The sequence below is a fragment of the Elaeis guineensis genome, chromosome 16 (genome assembly GCF_000442705.2).
Source record: "Elaeis guineensis isolate ETL-2024a chromosome 16, EG11, whole genome shotgun sequence".
NCBI classification, from domain to species: Eukaryota; Viridiplantae; Streptophyta; class Magnoliopsida; order Arecales; family Arecaceae; genus Elaeis; species Elaeis guineensis.
The window spans coordinates 44,889,456-44,910,168 of NC_026008.2; the positions used below are offsets into that span (position 1 = coordinate 44,889,456).

General features: G+C 36.8%; 2 protein-coding genes across 3 annotated transcripts; both read right to left on the reverse strand.

The window, feature by feature from the left end:
* Positions 1 to 1,745: 1,745 nt before the first annotated feature.
* LOC140854281 (transcription factor SRM1-like) lies at positions 1,746 to 2,357 on the reverse strand. Its single transcript, XM_073249833.1, has 2 exons — positions 2,113 to 2,357; positions 1,746 to 1,923 (listed from the first exon to the last, which is right to left on the reverse strand). Exons 1-2 carry the CDS (start codon positions 2,355 to 2,357, stop codon positions 1,746 to 1,748), a joined length of 423 nt encoding a protein of 140 aa, XP_073105934.1.
* A 2,874-nt stretch (positions 2,358 to 5,231) lies between these two features.
* LOC105059236 (uncharacterized) lies at positions 5,232 to 19,397 on the reverse strand. Of its 2 annotated transcripts, none has more exons than XM_073250058.1 (7): positions 19,243 to 19,397; positions 18,322 to 18,557; positions 12,831 to 12,932; positions 12,058 to 12,735; positions 7,898 to 7,962; positions 7,126 to 7,747; positions 5,232 to 6,799 (listed from the first exon to the last, which is right to left on the reverse strand). In XM_073250058.1, the coding sequence occupies exons 2-7, from the start codon at positions 18,499 to 18,501 to the stop codon at positions 5,375 to 5,377; spliced, it is 3,072 nt and encodes a 1,023-aa protein (XP_073106159.1). In that variant the 5' UTR covers positions 18,502 to 18,557; positions 19,243 to 19,397; the 3' UTR covers positions 5,232 to 5,374. The 2 variants fall into 2 exon arrangements, with proteins under 2 accessions (XP_073106159.1, XP_073106158.1); XM_073250057.1 differs by having other exon boundaries at positions 12,058 to 12,747.
* Between the last annotated feature and the right edge of the window lie 1,316 nt (positions 19,398 to 20,713).

A 20,713-nucleotide genomic window follows, 5' to 3' on the forward strand; every position in this document is an offset into this window, starting at 1 on the left:
ACTCTGATGAAAGAAAAAATAATTTTTTTTTTTAAAAAAAAAAAAACCTCTGGTTGCAAATCCACAATTTGTCAAAATCTTGAACATGGAAATTACACTTCTTGCAGCTCCATTTTCGTGGATGCATTAATTTTCAGCTAATAGAGCATGATGATAATCTTATATAATTAGAACTTAGAAGAAAAGAGAATGTCAGACAATTTAATCCCATTGTTTTACCAATCTGTCAAAGCTTTGGATGTCATGACTAGGAAAGATTTCTCGTGGTCACATATATATTCCATACGCAATTTGGCCAAGTCCACTTCAATCTGATTAATGTTTTATGTTATAAAATTAAGGTCATAGCATTACAACAAAGTTTAAAGACTGCTGACCAGAGAAAACCATAAAAGCAACAGTGTCAGATAAGTTCTGGTGTACATATAATATTCTCTAAAGGTAACTCAACCGTAAACTAGTACACCTGAGACATGGTAAACTTGCACTCTTTTCCTTGCTCCATCACAAGTTGGCTCAATCTCTGAAAAAAATATCGCTTAATAGAGAGTGATGAGCCTGTATTTTAGAAACTCGTATCGCTCCAAATCCACTTTGGATCTCTTACAGATGAACAAGGACAACAAGACATAGACCATCCTGGCGATTCAAACTTATGAATCAGAACAGAAAGACATTACACATTTGGCTTACCTGAAGTATGTTGCGTTCGTTAATTTGTGAGGCATTGACTTCTAGATGAGGCTGGCTTCCACACTGAGTTAGTTTGAGTCATGGAACCAATTAATAATAAAGGTCAAAACAGATTGACCGTATCTTTCCATATATGCTCTTAGTGCAAGATATGAAAGCCAACTTTTGAGAGATGGCATTGAATCGATTAGTTAAGATTTTCTTTTTAGTTGAACTAGGAAGCAACATTATAACAAAAATAGGGAAGTTTATGGACTGTTTGACAAGTTATGGAATTGCGCCAGGCTTGAGTTGGTTCCGTGGGAAGCATGATGATCACTAAAACACTGCAATATTACTCTAATTAAGGAAATCAGATGCTGCAAGCTTTAAAATTTTGTTGCTGGAGAAACATTTGCAATGCCCAAGGATATCATGTCATATAGCTAGGAGATGAAAGTTGTTCTGTCACATGTTTTCTTGGATAATCGAGTGCAACATAATGATCCATCCCTTTTCTCCTTATCTTTAAAATATTAATTACTTGACAATCCATTTATGACCAACCTTCAACATGGATATATATATATATATATATATATATATATATATATATATATATATATATATATATATATATATATATATATATATATATATATATATATATATAAAAGACTTGCATACGCTGCCGTAGAAGCTCCATGCAAGTGCTGATACTGTGGCTGATGGCAATAAACACAAGCCCTAAAATCAAAGGCATGCATGACCTCCAAAACAACTCCAGTTTTCTACATGGTGTTGAACGTGTCCCATCCGAAAGAAGACAAAAGAAAGAATTTCTTAAACACTTAGAGCATATCTAGCACGAAGAATATATGCTAATTAATTAACGAAGAAATATCACAAGCATCTTTTGCATTGAGAGTCAGAAGAACTCAAAGTCTAACCGAATTTTCATAACACCAAACATAATTACTACTAAGGCTTTGTAATGTCTGCTAAAGAAAGTAGAAATTAAACAGCTGCATGCTAATATAGCAAATTATCTGAGATGCATCATAGAAGAAGATCTAAGGATTGGTGACATCATGGATGCTCTTTCTCTTGCGCTTCATGTCTTGTTTTTGGCGGATGAAGAACTTCTGTGCATGACTGGCCACTTGTACTGGCGTCCTCGTCACCAATGCATGTCGAGATATGCTCTTCCAATCTCCCTTCCCATAAGTTGCAAGTCCCTGTAAAAATAAACTGCATGCATGCAAAATTAATTAATAATTAATGTTCAAGCAAATTTTTTTTTTTAAAGAAATCCCTATTGAGAAATTTATCTCCTCAATCGAGTACGTACTTGAAGTCCAATCTGTTGTGCGCCTTGATTGGATTGCTAATTTTTGAAAACAATAATAATAATAACAATAAAGTAAAATATATATATACCGATGTTCCTCCTCCGTCCATGGCTTAGCCTTCCTCCTCACTTGACTGCGGCGTCCTGATCCAAAAGAGGTGTTCTGATCTTTCGGTGGGCGTTGCTCCGGTGCCATACCCAAAATACATCCATCACCGGAATTGCCACCTTCTTCCTTCTGCAAGTCATCTTTCATTGGAAAATTGGCACTAATCCGAGACCATCGATCTGGCGTTCCCTCTGGGTTTACCAGGGGAGCAAGCTCCAAAACCATCTCTTCTAACGGGCTCGACTCCGCTTGCGACAAACTAATGTCGTGAGAAGAATCCATGATACCTCTCTTTCAGAACTAGAGATTTTGATAGACCAATTAGTTGATGGGAGTTCAGAACAACAATCCCACGCATGGTACGATTTATAGTTGTTGAAACACAGAGCCATAGATTCCCAGGAAAACCCAGGATGGAAAGTATGTATCAAAGATGAATAAATTTTGCGACTAATTATGATTGTTTACTTATTAATTATTTCCGAGTTAAAGATGATAAGGATCTAACTCCATCGAAGATGAATAAAATATTAAAGTAAGTGTTAACGTTGTATATGCCTTGCAGCCTTTCCATAAAACTTTCCTATTTTTCTCCCATACCTCTGACAAATTAAACTGATCCAGATTTAAACGTGATCGCTTTGTCGAATCAGCGAATTGATTTCCTTCCTAAAATAGACACACTTTTCTACTTGGGTTTGAATGATGACTCTTTTTACCAAAAAAAGTGAGCATGAAATTAATTACGCTTGTAACAGCTAATCATTGTTTCTTTCCTGAAATAGAAATAGTCATAGTTGTTTCCTGTATCCGTATGGGTGGCCAAAGGCTTATTTAGCGTCATATGCCTGCTTTAAACTCTTATCAAATTAACTCAACCTCCATATCCTGAAACACCAAAGCGTGCTCATCATCCACGTACCCTTGATTTGTTACTAACAGTCATCATTAATATCTGTTTTTCTATCAAACCCTTTATTAACCTTTTAATAACTGAGTTACATTTTGGTGCTACAAGGCTCTAGAGGAAAGATTATAAGATCGGTGCTGATCCAAACTAGAGAGTTATTAGAAGTCAAATTAGTGAAGATCATGAATAGACATACGGATCCTCTATAATACACCACATGATGCGGTGCACTACACGTGTTGTTTATTGCATGATGGACAGTGCGCGCAACCGTATGTGCATGCGTGCATGGCCACATGCAGCCATCCATAGTGCGATGGATGGTACTTGCAAAGAATCCACACTCCTATGAATAAATTTGTAAAAGAAGTCCTAAAACCAATTGAGTATCCTCCAATTTAGAATCCTTCGATGCTTAAGTTAGTCAGAACTTTGAGAATAAATAGTAGGAAATAGAGAAATGAAAGACAAAAAAAGTGATTTGAATGGAAAGAGTGAGAACTCGATTCCTAAAGAAGCTGAAATGAATTCAGCAGAGTATTGGCCCTCTCTCTTTTAGTAATGACTTACCTCTCAAGAGTATCTTGCCCCTCTTTATATAAAAGGAGTTTGCTTAGGCTATTAGGCCGTTAGAATAGTTTGTTAGATTGTTAGAAATTTGTTATGCCATTAATTTATTGTAACAGAATGATCAACTGTATAAGAATTGTCGGTCGTTCATCCATATGGATAGTAGCTGAAAGACAGCTGTGGTAAAACTGGAGAATAACTAATTCATAGTGTGATTCTGGATGACATTGATTCAGAACCAACGTCCTTGATGGCAGATCAGTAAAAAACTAAACTGATTATAATGCTCTATTGAGGGCCAATCCAAATAAATTTAGATCGGTACGTAACCTGACTAAGGGCTAAACCAGATTGGAATTTCACCGATTTGACCGAGAAGTTGAGTCAATATAACTCTTTAGATGATCCTTTTTTTTTATGTTGCCATGTAGCCAAAAGTCGGCTAGTTGCACCTACAGAATTTTCTCAAAAAACTATGGATCTTAATTGGTGTGGTCTTAATTGATGCCAACCACATCGAGTAAAAGGTCCTTTGAGGCTAAAGTAAAAGCTTAGATGTGTTTAATTTGTTGCACTGATTAATGGCATGCTTGTCTTATGATTGTCAGCACAAACCTTGCATATTTTATGTTCGCCTTGCAAATCTTACTTCGGTAATCGGTATGTATACGAACTTACAAACATCTAGTCATCTGAAATGAATATTTTGCAGTTCAAATTCTCTGTACTTCATTTACTTATGATTGTTATTTATTTATTTATTTTCAATCTGGAATCAAGATCTCACACAGCCGTATGTAGTGCTTATGCACAAACATGTCCAAAATGTATAATAAAATATTACCCCTTAAAATTAGTTATTCTCTCACACCAAATTTTTGCCTGACCAGGAGGATTTGTTTGCATGCTAAAATTCACTTGATTTTCGTTGCGCATGTTTATTTTATTACCAGATTTTCTTAATTTTGAGGTTAGGAACAAAAGCCCAAGTCCAACATGTAAGTGGACTGACAAATCGTCTCTCTCCAGGGTTACGATTCATAGCCAACTCAATTGGATTTTAGGTTTAGTCTATTTGAGTTGGACTTCACCTAGTTGGGTTCGGTGTTACATTTGGATGGGTTATGGATTCAGCTGAGGTGAGATGGTAAGGATGCCATGCTGAGGCGGTTATGAGTTCTGGCACAGGATTGAGGCTAATCAGGAAGTGTTAATGGGTGAACGTATGTTATTGGGATTGGATGGGCTTGGGCTAATCGATGGAGGTTCTGATGCGGTGGGATAGGCTTGGTGTTCAAGGTTCATGTTCGCAGGGTTGGCACTAATGATTGTTGGATTGCACAAAGGTCTTGAGGTTTGTAGATGGAGAAGTGTTTTGACTGGTGTCATACTGTTGCATTTATCAAGAAGTTGATTGATAAACTGCAAAATATCAAACATACAACCAAGTAGGGTCGTTTCTGCGCTGCAGCAACCCATGCCTTGAATTGTCCTAGACTCTTTAAGGGCCAATAATAAGCTCCACCGCAACTAGCATATCCTACCTGATGCAGAAGGCATAAAATCCATTTCCTAACAACTTACTAAATAGATGCGTCAAATTAGTGCAAAATGAAAAGTAAACAAAAGGAGATGGGATTAGCTCCTACAAGAATACATCGAGGACAACAAAATTAACAGGTCATTTATATATAGAAAAACTGTACAGGCTCAAAACAAAACCCTGTACAACTTACCAACCGCAATGCCATTTCTTAGAGAACTAGCTGTCCGATATCGTCTCCTCAGAAGATGCATCACTATCAATAACAACCAAGTTACTTGGTCCGCCAGGACCTGAATTCTTATTCAAATTGGATACACCATTCAGACCTGAACCTGTATTAACCGATGTAGGTTTCGGGGAGTTCACACCCAGAGTTGGAAGAGCACCAGGCCTTTTCCCCATCCGATGCTCATTCATAGATACCGATCTTTCAGACACGCTTACGGTGCTAGCATGATTACCAGATGTGATGTTCTTTCTCTTCAGAATTCCCCGTCCCCGGGAATCCTTAGGTGGAGCAGTTGGCTCTACTCTTGTGTCAGTACTAAGCATGCTTGCAGGTTGTGCCAGGGCTGAAACAGGAGGCAATGTTGAATTGCTTGGCTTTGGTTGTGGGATCAACACATCTCTAAGCCAATGAGGGAGATTACTTGCTGGCACACTCGTTGGTTGGTGATCCTGAGTCAACCTTTCAACTGACTTGTGGTGCGAAGAAGATGATTCATAGTCATACCTTGTGTGAACATTGAAAGATTTATGGTGAGCGAGTCCTGACCCTGGGAAAGAAGAACCCACCGGGAAGCTGCAGAGGATGGAATCTGCAGGCGGACTGACACTTGTGAGAGGATTGGCTGGGCCCAGGCCTAATGAATGAAGTGGATTTCTCTTGAAGGTGTTCTCGTTCTTGAGGTATACATCTCCCAGAGAAAGTTTAGGCTCAGCTGTGAGCATTGGGAATTCTGAACAAGCTGACCAGGCACCATTACCACCATAGTGGTTACTTAATGATGGTTTTGCTGGCCAAGAATCAGTCGTAAAAGGAGGCAGTGAAAGGTCTGGTACAGACAGTGTTCCTGGCTTGAATAGTGCACCATTCAGAAGCTTTCTTTGCTCTAAATTCCATCGCTCAGCAAGATCCTCCGCAGCTCTTGATTTCATGAAGCAAAGTTTTGGATCCCTTAGCATTGCATTCCAATTGTTAACTCCATATCTTCTCACACCAATCCAAAGAAAGTCTAATTCTTCTTCTGACCATTCATTTGCATTCCTCTTAAACTTATCTAATGGAGGGGCTTGCCTCTTTTCTAACATCTGTGAGCCAGTTATAATATCGTCGACTATCTGCTTTTGCTTTGATACACATGCATTCACGCCAATGCTAGGCCATGGAAATCTCCTGTTGCATTCCTGAGCGCTGTCTTTGATACTGAAATTCAATGACGAATGCATGCTTTGGAAATCCTTAACAGAGACATCAGGTCCCCCTGAATTCAATAGCAGACCTAGAAAACATGTAGAAAAAGAAGATTTATTTGCTCTCTCTTCATGTCGTTGCTTTTCAGAGCCAGTCTCAACTGATTTTGTTAAACATGCTCCATCTTGTGATCCAGTTATCTGATTCTTGAACTCCCTAGATGCATCCTGCAATCCAGTACCAACAAAGAAAAAAAGAAAAAGTAATATTAGAACCAAAAAAACAATGTACAGTTTGGCAAATATTCAAATATTAAAACTAGGTTCTAAATTTGGAAAATATTCAAATCTTCCACATAGTTTTGTCATAGCAAAACAAAGGACCAAGATGCAGAAAGCAAGCCTGAATACTTTTGAATAGGAAGCTGGCCAGAGAATGTCTGGGGATAATTTAATTCAATGCCTCAAGGTTGCAGAGATTACTGACAACCCTAGCCTTTTACAAGCCCAGAAAAGACATAATTATATAAGTTTAATTTTATGTTATAATTCACCTGATCATGTTGAGTCTTCACAGATGAACTGACTGGCAACATGGAAGAAGCCCTTCCATTTAATTCTTGTTCGCAGTGGAGAACACTTTGCTCCAAGGATGAGCATATACTTCTTTCTTTATTCGTATCCTGCAGTTCTTTATCAAGTGTTTCAAGCCATTTAAGTTCATCGACTTTTCCATCAGCTTCTTTATCCGCCATAATGATGCCACAACTTCGAGTTAATGAACTTTGAGACTCCAGGAGGTTTTCAGGAATGACACTTGATGCTGATTTACCTGACTCTATCTTAGTTAGACCATTAGATGCGGGAGGGGCAATAGAAAATTCCAAATCACTCAGGTGATTCCTTTCCTTTGAAACACCATGTAGCATGACTGCTTTCTCAGAGCTATTTGTAGTACCAACTAACTTATTTCCCAATGAGCCTGATCCCCTACACTCATGCACTAAAATGGAGTCTCTGATGACATTAGCTGTATGTGCAGCTGCGAGTTTTTCTGATTGGTCTTCAGGATCATGTCCCGCAGGTTGCAAAGGCAATGGATGCTGATGGCTCAGATTTGGTTTCTCTGGAATATGAGAGCATTGAAGAGATAATTTGTCACCAGTGTCCTCAGCACTATAGGTTGAAAAAAGTCATATCAGTTATCTACTGTTGAAACAATGAATATAAAAAGAATGATAAGCTGGGCCTAATGCGCCACACCCCCCCCCCCCCTGATGTACCAAAAAAAAGGATTAAAAGAATGATAGACTAAAGGAAATTTACTTTGTTGTTGCAAGGGCACTGGCATGTTCAGATTCAACTCCAGCATCTTTTCCAACATCAGCCATCTGCCCACAGTATGCACATGAGACAATTTTCCCTTGGAGTGTCACTTATATGGAATTAAATGCAATATGTATTTGTATCAACCTCAATTGAAAGAATTTCATGACCACCATCATTTCTAAAAGAGAAAGCACACAAATGTATGCAGCATATTCATTTACTTTAACCCTGCAACAGCTCAATCGCTTTCAGACAACTGACATGGCTAAACCATCTACAAGGAGGGAAGCAGATTACAAATTCCACGACACATGCAGGCATTTGTCAATGGACACAGTCCAGAATAACAACCCTAGAATAAATACGGCACATGCAATGCACATGCTGATAGTCATGGAAACACCATGATGCAGCAAGCTACGTGAACACATTCCACACCAAAGTTTGGGTTGTACGGTAGAACAGATGAAAATCAGGAGGCCCTTGTCAATAGGTTGGCACAGATAGGGACAAGGGGATATGGAGAAGTGGCTTAGTCATATAGTGAACCACTGAACCAAGACTCTGTAACGAATTACAGAAGAAGGATCCCAACACACTAACACAGTACAGAGAAGAAATAAAGCTCTGGGATAGGGCAGTTTAGGTGTGCTTACAGTTGCTTATTATGGTTCACATTCATTAATTCAAAAGATCTCCCATTATTTCGAGCTATGCATCATTGCCTACCTCCCATCTTGATGGATGAGAAAACACGTTATTTGACTAGTTGCACTTTGTGACCTTGAAACAATTTCACAACTTAGTTAAAACATGATAGGTTTGACAGAAATTTAATGAAACATCATCAAAATGTATTCATGTACTTCTTAGTCTTTCTAATGTTTGCATTAATTTTTACTAATTTTCATATTTTTTAAGTTTTGCAGATTATTAAAATTTCTATTATTTACAGAATATCCTATGAATAGTCTGTCTGTTAATTTTTGTTCCCAAAATTTCCTAGGCTCCATATTCTGGAGTTCTTCATGTCAAACGATGCATTATAGATTTCTCTTTTTTCTGTGTGTGCATGTATGATCTCTCTTCCACCCAGAAAACACACTCAAACCAATCATCTCATCCCCCCTGTCAACCCAAACTAAACCTAATCAAGCAACTCCTGCTAACAAATATGTTTCCTTCCTAAGAAAACTGGACTGCTTGCTTGCATTTAAGATCCATCTCTCTTGCACCCTATATTACACACGCGTTCATTTTAGCCTGAAGTACCCACATGAACACTTAAAAACAGTTGTTAATATGACACTTGGACACAGCTCCGTAAGGAGCATTTCTTAAATATTATAAGGATCTGATGCTTAGACATGCACCAACAGCCAACACAGGAGCCTAAGTCCATGTAACATAGCTCACACCCAACATCTTGCCATATATCATAACCAATTTGCTAACTGATAATTTCTTTTCTAAAAAGAGCAGACTCTAAGGAACTCTCATGCACAACTGACTGAAGCACCCTAGCAAACCAGTGCTATATCAGTTAGATTTGTCTCTTAACACCTTCCTAAAAATGCTAAGATCTCCCCTCCCCCAAAAAAGGGCTCTGATTTTTTTCCCATTTTGATACAATAATGCTCTCTCTCTCTCTCACACACACACACACACAATTGTTGTCACCATTCTTTCAGAACAAAAACAGATAGTTATATCCACTCCTTTCATTCATGTGTATTACTGGATGTTCTTTCTTTCCAGGGAAAGAAGAAAGTAAACCAAAAGCCGGGTTCTATTTAACAATTTGCATTAAAAAATGATTGGATTTATCAATACATGGAATTACAAACACCCATCAAACATTTTACTCAATTTTTATATTTTTATTTTTAATGTTAGCACTTTAAACTTTGTTTTGGATTTCTGTTTTATTTATATTATTTTTGTGTTATATCTTTGTCGGACATCGTGTTTTCTTATTTTCGATTTTCCAGTTTTGCCCCTATCTTTCAAATCTCATTAGTTGACCATCACAAGCAACTGGATGCATTCAAGATCTGTTTTCATTTATTCACTTAACTCCCTCTTGCCTTATTTTCACTTTCCTTCCTTTTATAACAGTTACATCCAACCAATCATGAGTCTCCGTTTACCTGTTATATCCAATCAGTCTTCTGTAATTTCCATATATACCTTATTTAGGGCTGCAGATGATCCTAGCTGCTCTTAAGCAGCTCAGGATCAGCTTGATAGCAGCTTGGTTTATGCTCAGCTCAGTTAGGCAATAGCGAACAGATTTCAGATCTCAGCCTAAACACAAGTGGACTGAAGATATACAGGGAAGCTTGGCGCAGCTCAATAAAAGCCCAGGGAAGAACTTATACAAGCAAGCTTGAACAGGATATATTAAGCTTAGCTTGAGTTCAAGCCAAACTTGAGCAGCTTGTTATAAGCAAAGCCAAGCCCAAGCAACCTGATACTCAGTCTGGCTAGGCTTGTTTGCATACCTGACCTTATCTATGCATGGTGGTCCCTAACCTTGTCCATGAATGGTGGTACAAGTGCTCACTTCAGACAAAACGTGGCAGCGTGTGATCAGAAGTCATCTGTGCAAACTTGCAATCAATGAATGACATGCCAGCATGTGATGAGTACCAAAAAAATACAATCTCCGGACCCTCTCAATGATTTTTCTGAAAAAATGCATCTCTTGTTTACAATGGTCAACTTTATAAATTCATGATATTGGATAGGCTCATATTACTGCTATTTTTTATAATTTTGCCCCCATTATTTCTCTCTTTATCCCTCAGACATTGGTATCCTCCTCTCACCATCTAATTAAAAGAAGAGAAAAGAACTTATAAATGGTTACATCCATTACTATCTGCAACTCCCTATGATTTATTCCCCAACTACCAACACCTCTCTTCATCTCTCTCCATCATACCATCTCCTTTTGCCCATAAAGAACCCCTACATTGGCAATTGTAAGTGGGCCTCGCACAAAATTTATGGCCATCTCTAAATATCAGAAGTTCAGAACAAAATTAATGCACCTGTAAGGTGTCTGCAATGTAAGGAAAGAAAAAGGCCATATTTCCTTTTAATTTTAATTTGCATCTTGAAGTTTCATTTTAAGTTGGTCCATTTTGAATTTTCAGTACACTTCAACAATTTTACTTTTTGTAAAATCAGGTAGAAGTATTTTAATCTATTTACTTATATTATTTTTTTTTATCCTGTTTGCATTAAATATGATAAACTCATGAAAGCATATTGAATATGACTCTGACATGCTGAGCAACAAATTTACCACTTACTCTGATAATTCACCTTCAAATATCTCTAGTTTCTAACTCTATGAAGTTCCCATCCATATGCATCTACATGCAAGGTTTCGGTTGGAACCTATCCTACACTTACAATAATCTAATTTAGGAGGATGAGAATGAACATAGAAATATCTGTAAAATGTATATTTGTTATATATAACTCTTGTAATCATTAGTTTAAACTAAATAAAGTGTTGATCGATATATAATAGATTTTATTTAACTGGAGTATGTAAATGCTTTATTTATTTGTCATATCATGCCATGCAAGCACAGATATACCATTAAAACTTAAATGCTTTAGTCTAAAGCTAGTGTCCTAATACCTGTATTAACATGTTCCAACACCAGCAATATAACCTTTGCTTTGTTTTCTACAAAACATGTTATGATGAAACAATTATTAGACAGTCTATATAGAAAATATCTACAGATTCTACCCTTATTATATCAGAATCTATTGGTGAATCAACTAGCAGAAAGAGAAGGCAAAAGGTAGTACAGCACGAAGTATATGAGAAATCACATAGGCAACTCTTTCAAAAAGCTATTGAGAAATATAATAATGCTTCCAGTCAAGAACAGCAAACAGACATGCGCAACTTAACCATAACGAAGAAACACTTGACCACAGTAAAGTTCAACAAGTACAATCTGGTATGTGCAGTACAGGGCAGTACACACCAATATGGTAAACAATGATTCAAACTATAACATAGTCAAAGAAATATTATAATGCTTTTAGTTAAGGCTATAGCAGATAGACACGCACAACTTAACCATAACAAAAAGAAAGAGTCGACCATAGTAAATTTCAAACTATACCATAGCTTGTTGAACCACATGCAACGGTCTACAGTCAGCTTGTTCTGGTGAAACATCTTTAGTCGAGTGATCCATGAAGCTGCATTCTGGGATTGATCCTTCACATCTACAACTAGGTCCTACTTTGCTCCAGCTACCTGTTGAACACTGTATCTCCTCAGCCCTCAAATTTCGTCCCATTAATTTCTCACCTACATCGTGCTTTTTTCTCACTCTCCTAGAAAAGGTAATCAAGGGAGTACTGCAATTCTCTTTTGGACGTTGTTCATTGCATAAAAAACCCTCTCTTTTATCTGAATTCAACAAAACAGAAACACAATCCTCTGGGAATGCAGAACTACTTTTTCTTTCAGTTAATGAATCCAAATATATGGAATTTGATCTTCCTACAATCTCCAAGTCTATTATTTTAGAGCTTGAACTCCCTTCAGTGCATATGACCTTGCATGCCAAACCAGAATCTGTGTATGACTCATCTGTCTGTATAATGTTTTTAATCTTCTTAACGGATGTATCATTTGTGGAAGAACTTGTCTTCGCAGAGCTGTCCCCAGGTGGACCAATCCCAGACCCCTCAATGCTTTTATTTTTACTATTTTCATTAGTCTCTTGAACTTGCTGCTGCATAGACTCCTCGAATTGCTGACTTTTGATACAAGCTGAGCATTGCCATTTTTCCTGAGGAATATACTATGCATAATGAAAGATAGAAATCATCAGATTAACATGTTTGTTGAAAATTTTCATTTAACTAAGTAAGACTAAGTGTAAACCTTGGAAAGGGGGTCGACACATCGCAGATGATAACTCCTTAAGCATCTAACACAGCCCAGCAGGTTCTCATTGACATCAACAGAACCACATCTAGAGCAATGCTGCAATAATAATACAAAAACATAATGGGAAGTTCTTTACAATGTATTATTAAAATTTAAAGAGGGAGGGGAGAAAAGGAAAGAATCTACGGTAAACAATTTATGCAATAAAATTACTGTTCACAATGATATTTGACTTATTAAGAAACAAAGCATTAGAATGTAACTTGGCATGGCAATTTTATTACAACAAGAGGCATTTCTAGTATGAGTGTAGTGTAGTGATTATAAAGAAGGGGGCAAGGGTAGGTAAGCAAGGTTTCAGCTACTGCAGTATGGGGACATACTGATCATGTATTGGCACTTTATGTATTGTCGCATACCGCCATATCTGTTCATGGTTTGGCAATATGGGGTGGGCATGGTACATATCGCAGTATGGTGTGGGTATGTAACGCAATATCATCAGATTTTCGATCTTGGGGTTAAATAACTATAACAACATGGGTCTAGACTTCATAGGTCTAAATAATGTTTGACCTATTAATAGTAATTATAAAGAAGAGGGAACTGCGGATGAGCAAGGTTTGAACTACTCCAGCACAGGGGCATATTGATCATGCATTTGTACTTTATGTACTATCGCACACCGTCATATCTATGCATGGTTTTCCAATATGGCATAGTGTGTTTTGCAGTATGGTGCACGTATGTACGGCAATATGGTTGGATTTTCAAACCTTGAGTATAAATGACTAGGGAAAACTTACAACCGTGAGTAAACTTCAAAGGTCTAATAAAAATTTTTTAAAAAAATTCATAGCTAGTGGTACTGCAGGACCCTTCATGTGGCACATCATCATGCAAAGAGTCTTAGAGATGGCAATTAAAGAAATTGAACTTTGAGTTCACAACAATAACTGTTCTATTTATAATGAAGACTAACTAAAAAATCATTTATTCACCAGTTTCTTCACCATCTAAAATATTCTCCATGCTAGATGAAGTTGATAATGTCAAGGGCACCTCTTAAAAAAAAAAAAAAAAAAAAAAACAATTGTTAAGAACCTGATCAGCATTTCACAGTAAGAAACACAAGCACTAAAACAGAAGGCTTGAAAAAGACAAACAAGCAATGAAAAAAGGATTCATCTACTTTGCAGATGTTTTGATGATTCATATGCAATATTCAGGGGAGCAGATAAAACGGCAGTTGCAGCACCAGATTCCTTGGGATGGCAGAATCCCTTATAGCAACAACCTCTAACTATTTGTTGCAGCCTAATATCAAGGATTTAAATATCATTTGTTGGATATCTGTCTTAGAATCATATATTGTTGTCCCAAGATACAGTTCAAAATACAAAACTCGAATTAAGGGATGTAGATTCATTTAATAATGAAAATATAGTTGCATGATGAACAATCTAGAAGGGCGTTACAGAATATCATGTACAACAGAACACATCTTTTTCTAAGTCAAACAAATCACTCATAAAACCCACTTGTTCAATAAGAGCTGTTTCAAATTATGTTCGCTACATTAAAGCAGGTTGGTTCAACTTGATCTGAAGCAGAAACAAAATTGTCAAAGATTGATCATGCTAGGATTAGTGAGCATGATTAATGTTATTTCCCCTTCCACCAGGGCATGTTGGATTGCTGGAAGTCAGTGGGTAGGAATTGACTTCAGCTGAACCGACTTCGGTGGCCCACCAATTGAGGTCGCTTCAGATGTTCTTGGTTGAGTTTGGCTCAGGGCGGGAACGGACTTCAGCTCACATAGGACTAACCAAATGCCCAAAGTGGCAACTTTAGGGCTAAAGTCTGTTTCCATTGCCCACTTATGGGTAACCAAGCAAGCCAGAATATGGATCAAGAATTTATTTAACACGCATGATTCCTATGCCAGCCAACAGCTGTCAACCATGATGCATCAAGCATCAACACACATTGCCATGAAAAGTATGCTAAGATACACTCATTAAACTATTTTATCATAATAGGCTAATTTTATATCTTCTAAAAACAAGAAGTTGCAAACAAAAACTTTGACCCTTTCAAACAAATATAGCATATTTAGTCATTTCAGATTTATATTCTAGCAAACCATAGGTGATTAGACCATCTCTTAGAAACCATATTCAGAATAAGGAAAATGGATGGATTTATGTGGGTTATTTTAAAATTTTTCAGCTTTTGGGGAGAAATATGGTGAAAACACAGTCGTACCCAAAAACTTTCATAACTGTTTGATAGATTCATAAATCCTCATAACTTAAATCAGTCCCCAGTCTGAATGTTCTTCAACCTCTGGACTCACAATCTGACTACCCTTAGCTTGCAAGAGGCGTAGAAAGGGAAAAGTGGGATACTTATTAAGCAATGCAGTAAATTCAATTGTGCATCCGGTTGGCTGGTCACATACTTGTATCAGCTTTTACACTTGATATTTGTACACTACATGCAGCATTATGTCACGCCAGCAGCAATGCCACATGGCAGGGCATGGTGCACTATTTTAATCCTTGATTCATAAGAATGTTATTTTCAAACAGTAAGATTGTGATTGATCAATGGATCCGCTGACTTATGTCCAGACTATAAAAAGAATCGAAAGAAGCATCTAAAACTTCATCGTCCATTCTTAATATACAAAAACAAAGAAAAACCAAATTCTTTTAGCTCCAAACCACACTATTAAATGCATAAAGATGAACCACTAGATTGATAAGCTAAATTTATCCCCAAAGTAAGTTATGCAGAAAACTTATCGGCAAAAGAGCCTGATTTTGATTCTATAAGACATTTCCTTTTCTTCCCTTTTGCTTTTCCTGTTAAATCAAAAGATCAATGTAATCTAGTAGGGGATTGATTTTAATTATATTTCAGGACAAGTTGAAGTTTGGTCCAAAGCTGACATGTTTTCTGAAAATTGTTACTCTGTTCTTATCCTCATACAGGCAAAATACAGGGACCTAATAGCCACTGCCACCATGTCACAAATAGAATTCCCATGAGTTGAGCAAACATATATATTATAGTGTGTGTCATGGTGTTCTGTCCTCAAAGACCTTTGGAAAAGAGCAAATAGAAAGGAGGGAGCAGATGTAATCATGAATTGGTTTACATATAGGAAACACCCATCACCCAGTCCTTCCCATTATCAAAACTCATATCAAGCATCTGGGCCACATTATATAACACTATAAGTACTACTTCTATCAAAAATTCACTAGATCTGAAGTATGTTATGATAGACATGAGTCAAATGCATTATTGAGCAAGACAAATGACAAGATTTTGAAGAAGGTGTTCTACGGATTCTGGTGAGAGGATTCGAAGGCACAGAGCATCTATTATTAAGAATTGTCCTTTAAATTGATGCCAATACATGGGAACTGATGATACACTTTTACTATTAAAAAAAACCAAACATAAAGAAATAAAAAGAAAATGAAATATTAATAAAACATAATCACATAAATTATGTGAACTTTAGAAATATTTACAAAAAACAGAATTTGAAGCTTAAAAAAAGGGATATGAAATACTTGCTATCTTCACATCAACCATCTAGAAAAGAATATCTATTGGAGTCTTGGTTTAGGTCAGCTACATGATGGAAATTGAGTTTTCACTGAAGCCATGTGTAATACAAAACACAAGATTGAGATTCATAGGCACCTTCATGATAACTCTTCAATAGTTCAATGCACTCGAGAACACAATGGAAAAGAATGTGAATCTGTAAGTCCATTCTATGCTGTAGCAAGGAATCAAAGCACACCCATTTATTAGATACAGGATATCAAGATATATTCTTAATTGAGATTTTCTAATCAAGAAGAGATGGTATTCCTAGGAAAGAGACTTATTTGGAAAGAGCATAATCAGTAGATATGCAGCATTCGTACCTTCTTTAGCCATACTGACATAATCATGGAGAGGAGGAAAGGTACAAATTATTTATCCCCCAAGCGACCAATCAATGGAGGCATGGCCAAGGAACATGTTATTCAGAGGGGGGGATTCAAAGCATTCCTAGATCAAGATGCAGGCATAACGCATTTGGAAGAGGTAGATTATCAGCACTACAAGGGGCTAGTGTGGAAGAGATAGCCAAAGAGAAGAAGACCAACCTCATGGGGATCAAGAGCATGTGACATGCAAATCTTTCTTCCAACTACTCATAATTGTGATTATCATACAAGAAAAAGTTTTTCATGTCAACTAATTAACTTTCCATCTAAAGTAAAATTTGGAAGATCAAAAATCTGGATATTACGTTTCTTACATTAGAACTGATGAAAATGTATGATATAATAAGGGTGAGGCGCAGCCTAGGGATTCGTCGACAGGTTTCCCTTGACTGCTATCTTAGTCACTGAATTCCAGGCATTGCTTAATGCTGCTGACAGTATGGTTGTTGTTAGCCCATTGTCATTAAAATAACAATTAGTCATAAAAAAAAAAAAAGAAATAAAGTTTAGCATAATATGAATATATTGATCATACCAAGAGTCCTGACCATGTATTACTGCAAGGCCAAAGCACATCTCTTCAAGACTAGTGTTTACTGTAATTGTGCATGTTTCAACAATATGGTGTTCCACATCTAAGGGTAACATTGACAATCAAAAATCGTATCTTCATTATCCCAAAGATACTTGGACTATAGGATCTCTTTTTCTCACCTCCTTCAATCTCCTATCTTTAAACAATTCCCACTCATGCTGTGGATATATCATGCATTGCCCATAAGGGCTGAGGAGTGAGGAAGAATGATCAAATGGAGTCCCTACTCCCACCTACTTCTCCCTCACACAGTTGTGAGAGATATAATAGGAGTATCGACCAGGAAAATTCATGCATCCCTATAAGGTTGCGCACGTGTTGTGATTTGATGTTACATCTTGTCATTAGCTTCAACATATATACTACATCTAGATGGTTTTGATCTGGTTTTCAATGAGTGAACTGTTCAATTTAGATTTTTAAAAAATCGACATGCTTGTTAGCAGGCCACTGCATGACAAAAAAAAGATAGATCTTTCAAGTGTATTCTTGTTTCTCTGTAATAAACCTCTTAATAGGCGTGGCAATGTGTGACCTCGTAGATTCTTTTGCAAACAAACTATGGCACATGAATCTACATTACAACTCCATAACAAAACAACTTCAATTCCTAAGGCATTTAAATGAACTCCATAACACAACCCCAGCAATGATATTTTCAGAATAACCCACTGGCTCAGCCACTGTCTGACATGACAAGATCAGACCACAGCTACAAAAATAACGAGGAAGCACTACAAGTTTCCCATAGAAACAAAAAGTATTCACTGATTTGCTAAACAAGCAGGAAAAAAAAATACAGGAGAAGACCAAGGTGTATTTTAATTATAAAAACAAATGTCACAAGACTAATAGGATTAGTTTTTTTCACCGTATTGTCTTTCTTCAGCTTCTCATTGTCGAGACCAGATTCAGCTTCCTGGCTTGAAATCTCTAAAAGTATACCGATTGGAGACTTTGAAGATGAATCAACAGTAACTCCTTTACCATGACGAGCCTGAGATGAGGAGCGCTTACGTTTGTATGTTAGGAACACCTTTTTGCCCATCATTCTGCCCCAGGAAATCACTTTTTCCTTAATCCACAACCATCGATGTTCACAGCAGTCTGCAGAAATCAGATAGAATAACTTGCTGACACCATGCACACAAAATCTAGAACCCCTTAGTTAACAATGCAAACTATGGATAGAGAATTTCAAGTAGATATATATATATATATATATATAGCTTACATTTAGTTATACAAGCACATTACTTGATAAACCAAATTGAGAGGAACTCATTCCAACTACTTCGGGTTGGAATTTTGAGTTATTCTCCATCATTTCCTCCTATTTAGGGTTACATCGTCTCCCATTACAAGGTTTCTTCAATCTTTTATCAAAACTTTCAAGTTGAACATCAAACCCTCCACTCAATATGATCAGCAACAAAAAAAGAAATCAAACAAAATCTGTCTTTTCACTGATGAAAAATGCAAATTCCATCATCTCAAATAGAACATCACAAAACATCGACCAGAAATAGCATATAAAATCCAGCTCTTTAAAGGACTAATCCCCGAACAAGATATCCTCATTCCATCCGTTTCATCTCTTCGAAACATATACAATGCCAGATATAACTAAAAAAATTAGCAGATAAACACGAATTATCAGAGAAATCGCTTCTCAAAATAAGATTCCATCCCCATTTATCAGATTAAAGATACAGAGACCATTATCGATCGGATTAAAAAGAAAGCAATTGAACTCCAGAACTCGAATGGAGAAGGAAGAAAGCGCGCATACCCGAATTCCACAAACTCCTTTAACGGAATCGACTCAATAAAAGGGGGAAAATTGGGGGAAGTCTCGAAGGGCGTTGGATATTTGAGAAGAAGGGAGCGAGAGGTATAGAGGGAGCGAGCGAGCGGCCTCTTCTGCCTCCTTTCTTGGTTTCTTTTATTTATTTTTTTCTTTTTCTGGAGCGAAGGTGGACTGGAGCTCGTCTTTTTTACTTGAATGCCCTCGGCAGGTTCGGTAACTGCACCTTAATAGCACGGGCATTTGGGTCATTTCGCGCGTGCGTTGCGTCCGAGGCCGCGGAGGCCCCGACTCATCCGGCACGTGCAGCTCACGTGGACATATATGTCTTGCGCTGCTTCCAGTTGCCATTGGGAGAAACGCGAGCCTGGAAGGCTGGATGTGGACAAAAATACGTTGCCGAGTAGCGTTCTCCCCGAATTTACTCCTTTCCTTTGGAGGCTTTCTGCATGAAGTTAATTCATGCATATCCCGGGAAACATTGCATTTATCCATTTGCATCTGAATATAACAAATGCCATGCACGTGACCGGTCAGGCAAAGCAAGTCAATAGATGGCAGTGGTCATATCAATTGATGTGGGTGTTTAAATTTCAAAATCGTTGCCATTGAGGATTTTTATTTGTATGGATTAAGAAATATAATGATCTTCTTGAACTGGTGGAGAAAAAGGATTTACTGGAGTATGCGAGTTTTATAAAAAAAAAAAAAACATTGGTGGAGCATATTCTATCCAAAAAAAAAATTGAGAGATGACATTATTTATAAGATATGAGATTTCAAATTTCTATTATATATGAACATACCTTTCTTATAAGAACTCATCCTTCTTTCACCAATATGACACAGTTCTTCGTATATCAGTCGGTAATTATATTATATCTATAAATAAAATTATTTTCACATGTTATTGATTCTAATATTTTTTTCATCTCTTTATTTTTCTTATCGAATGAAAGTGATATTTATAATTTTAAAAATAAATAAATATTTTTCGTGCTTTGTAGTACATAAATATATATGATTTTTTTTTTCGAGATGAATTCACTATGAGGCATACAAAATGATATAAATATTATTATAGCATAGAAAATTGAAACTTTTAGTTAATCAACTTTAATGAAGTTTATGTGTGCATCGTTGAAGAGATATCGTGGAAACAAAAGGGCTATAAAATATATCTAGTATTTTATAAATATGCTAAAAATTTTTATTATGAATTTCTATGTATGAGTAATGCTTTGTATGCAAATAAACAATCAAAGGAATGCTAATACTTGGGTGCATTTAAATTGCATCAAAGAGTCATAACATACATATGACTATCAGCAGTGTATAATATAATCGAATAATTTTCAAATATATTTTTGTTTGCATAAAGTAGTTTTGTTGTGCAAATGCACATCGACCATAATTACTAACGTAAATAAGTCAACTATATGGTTAGATAATTCAA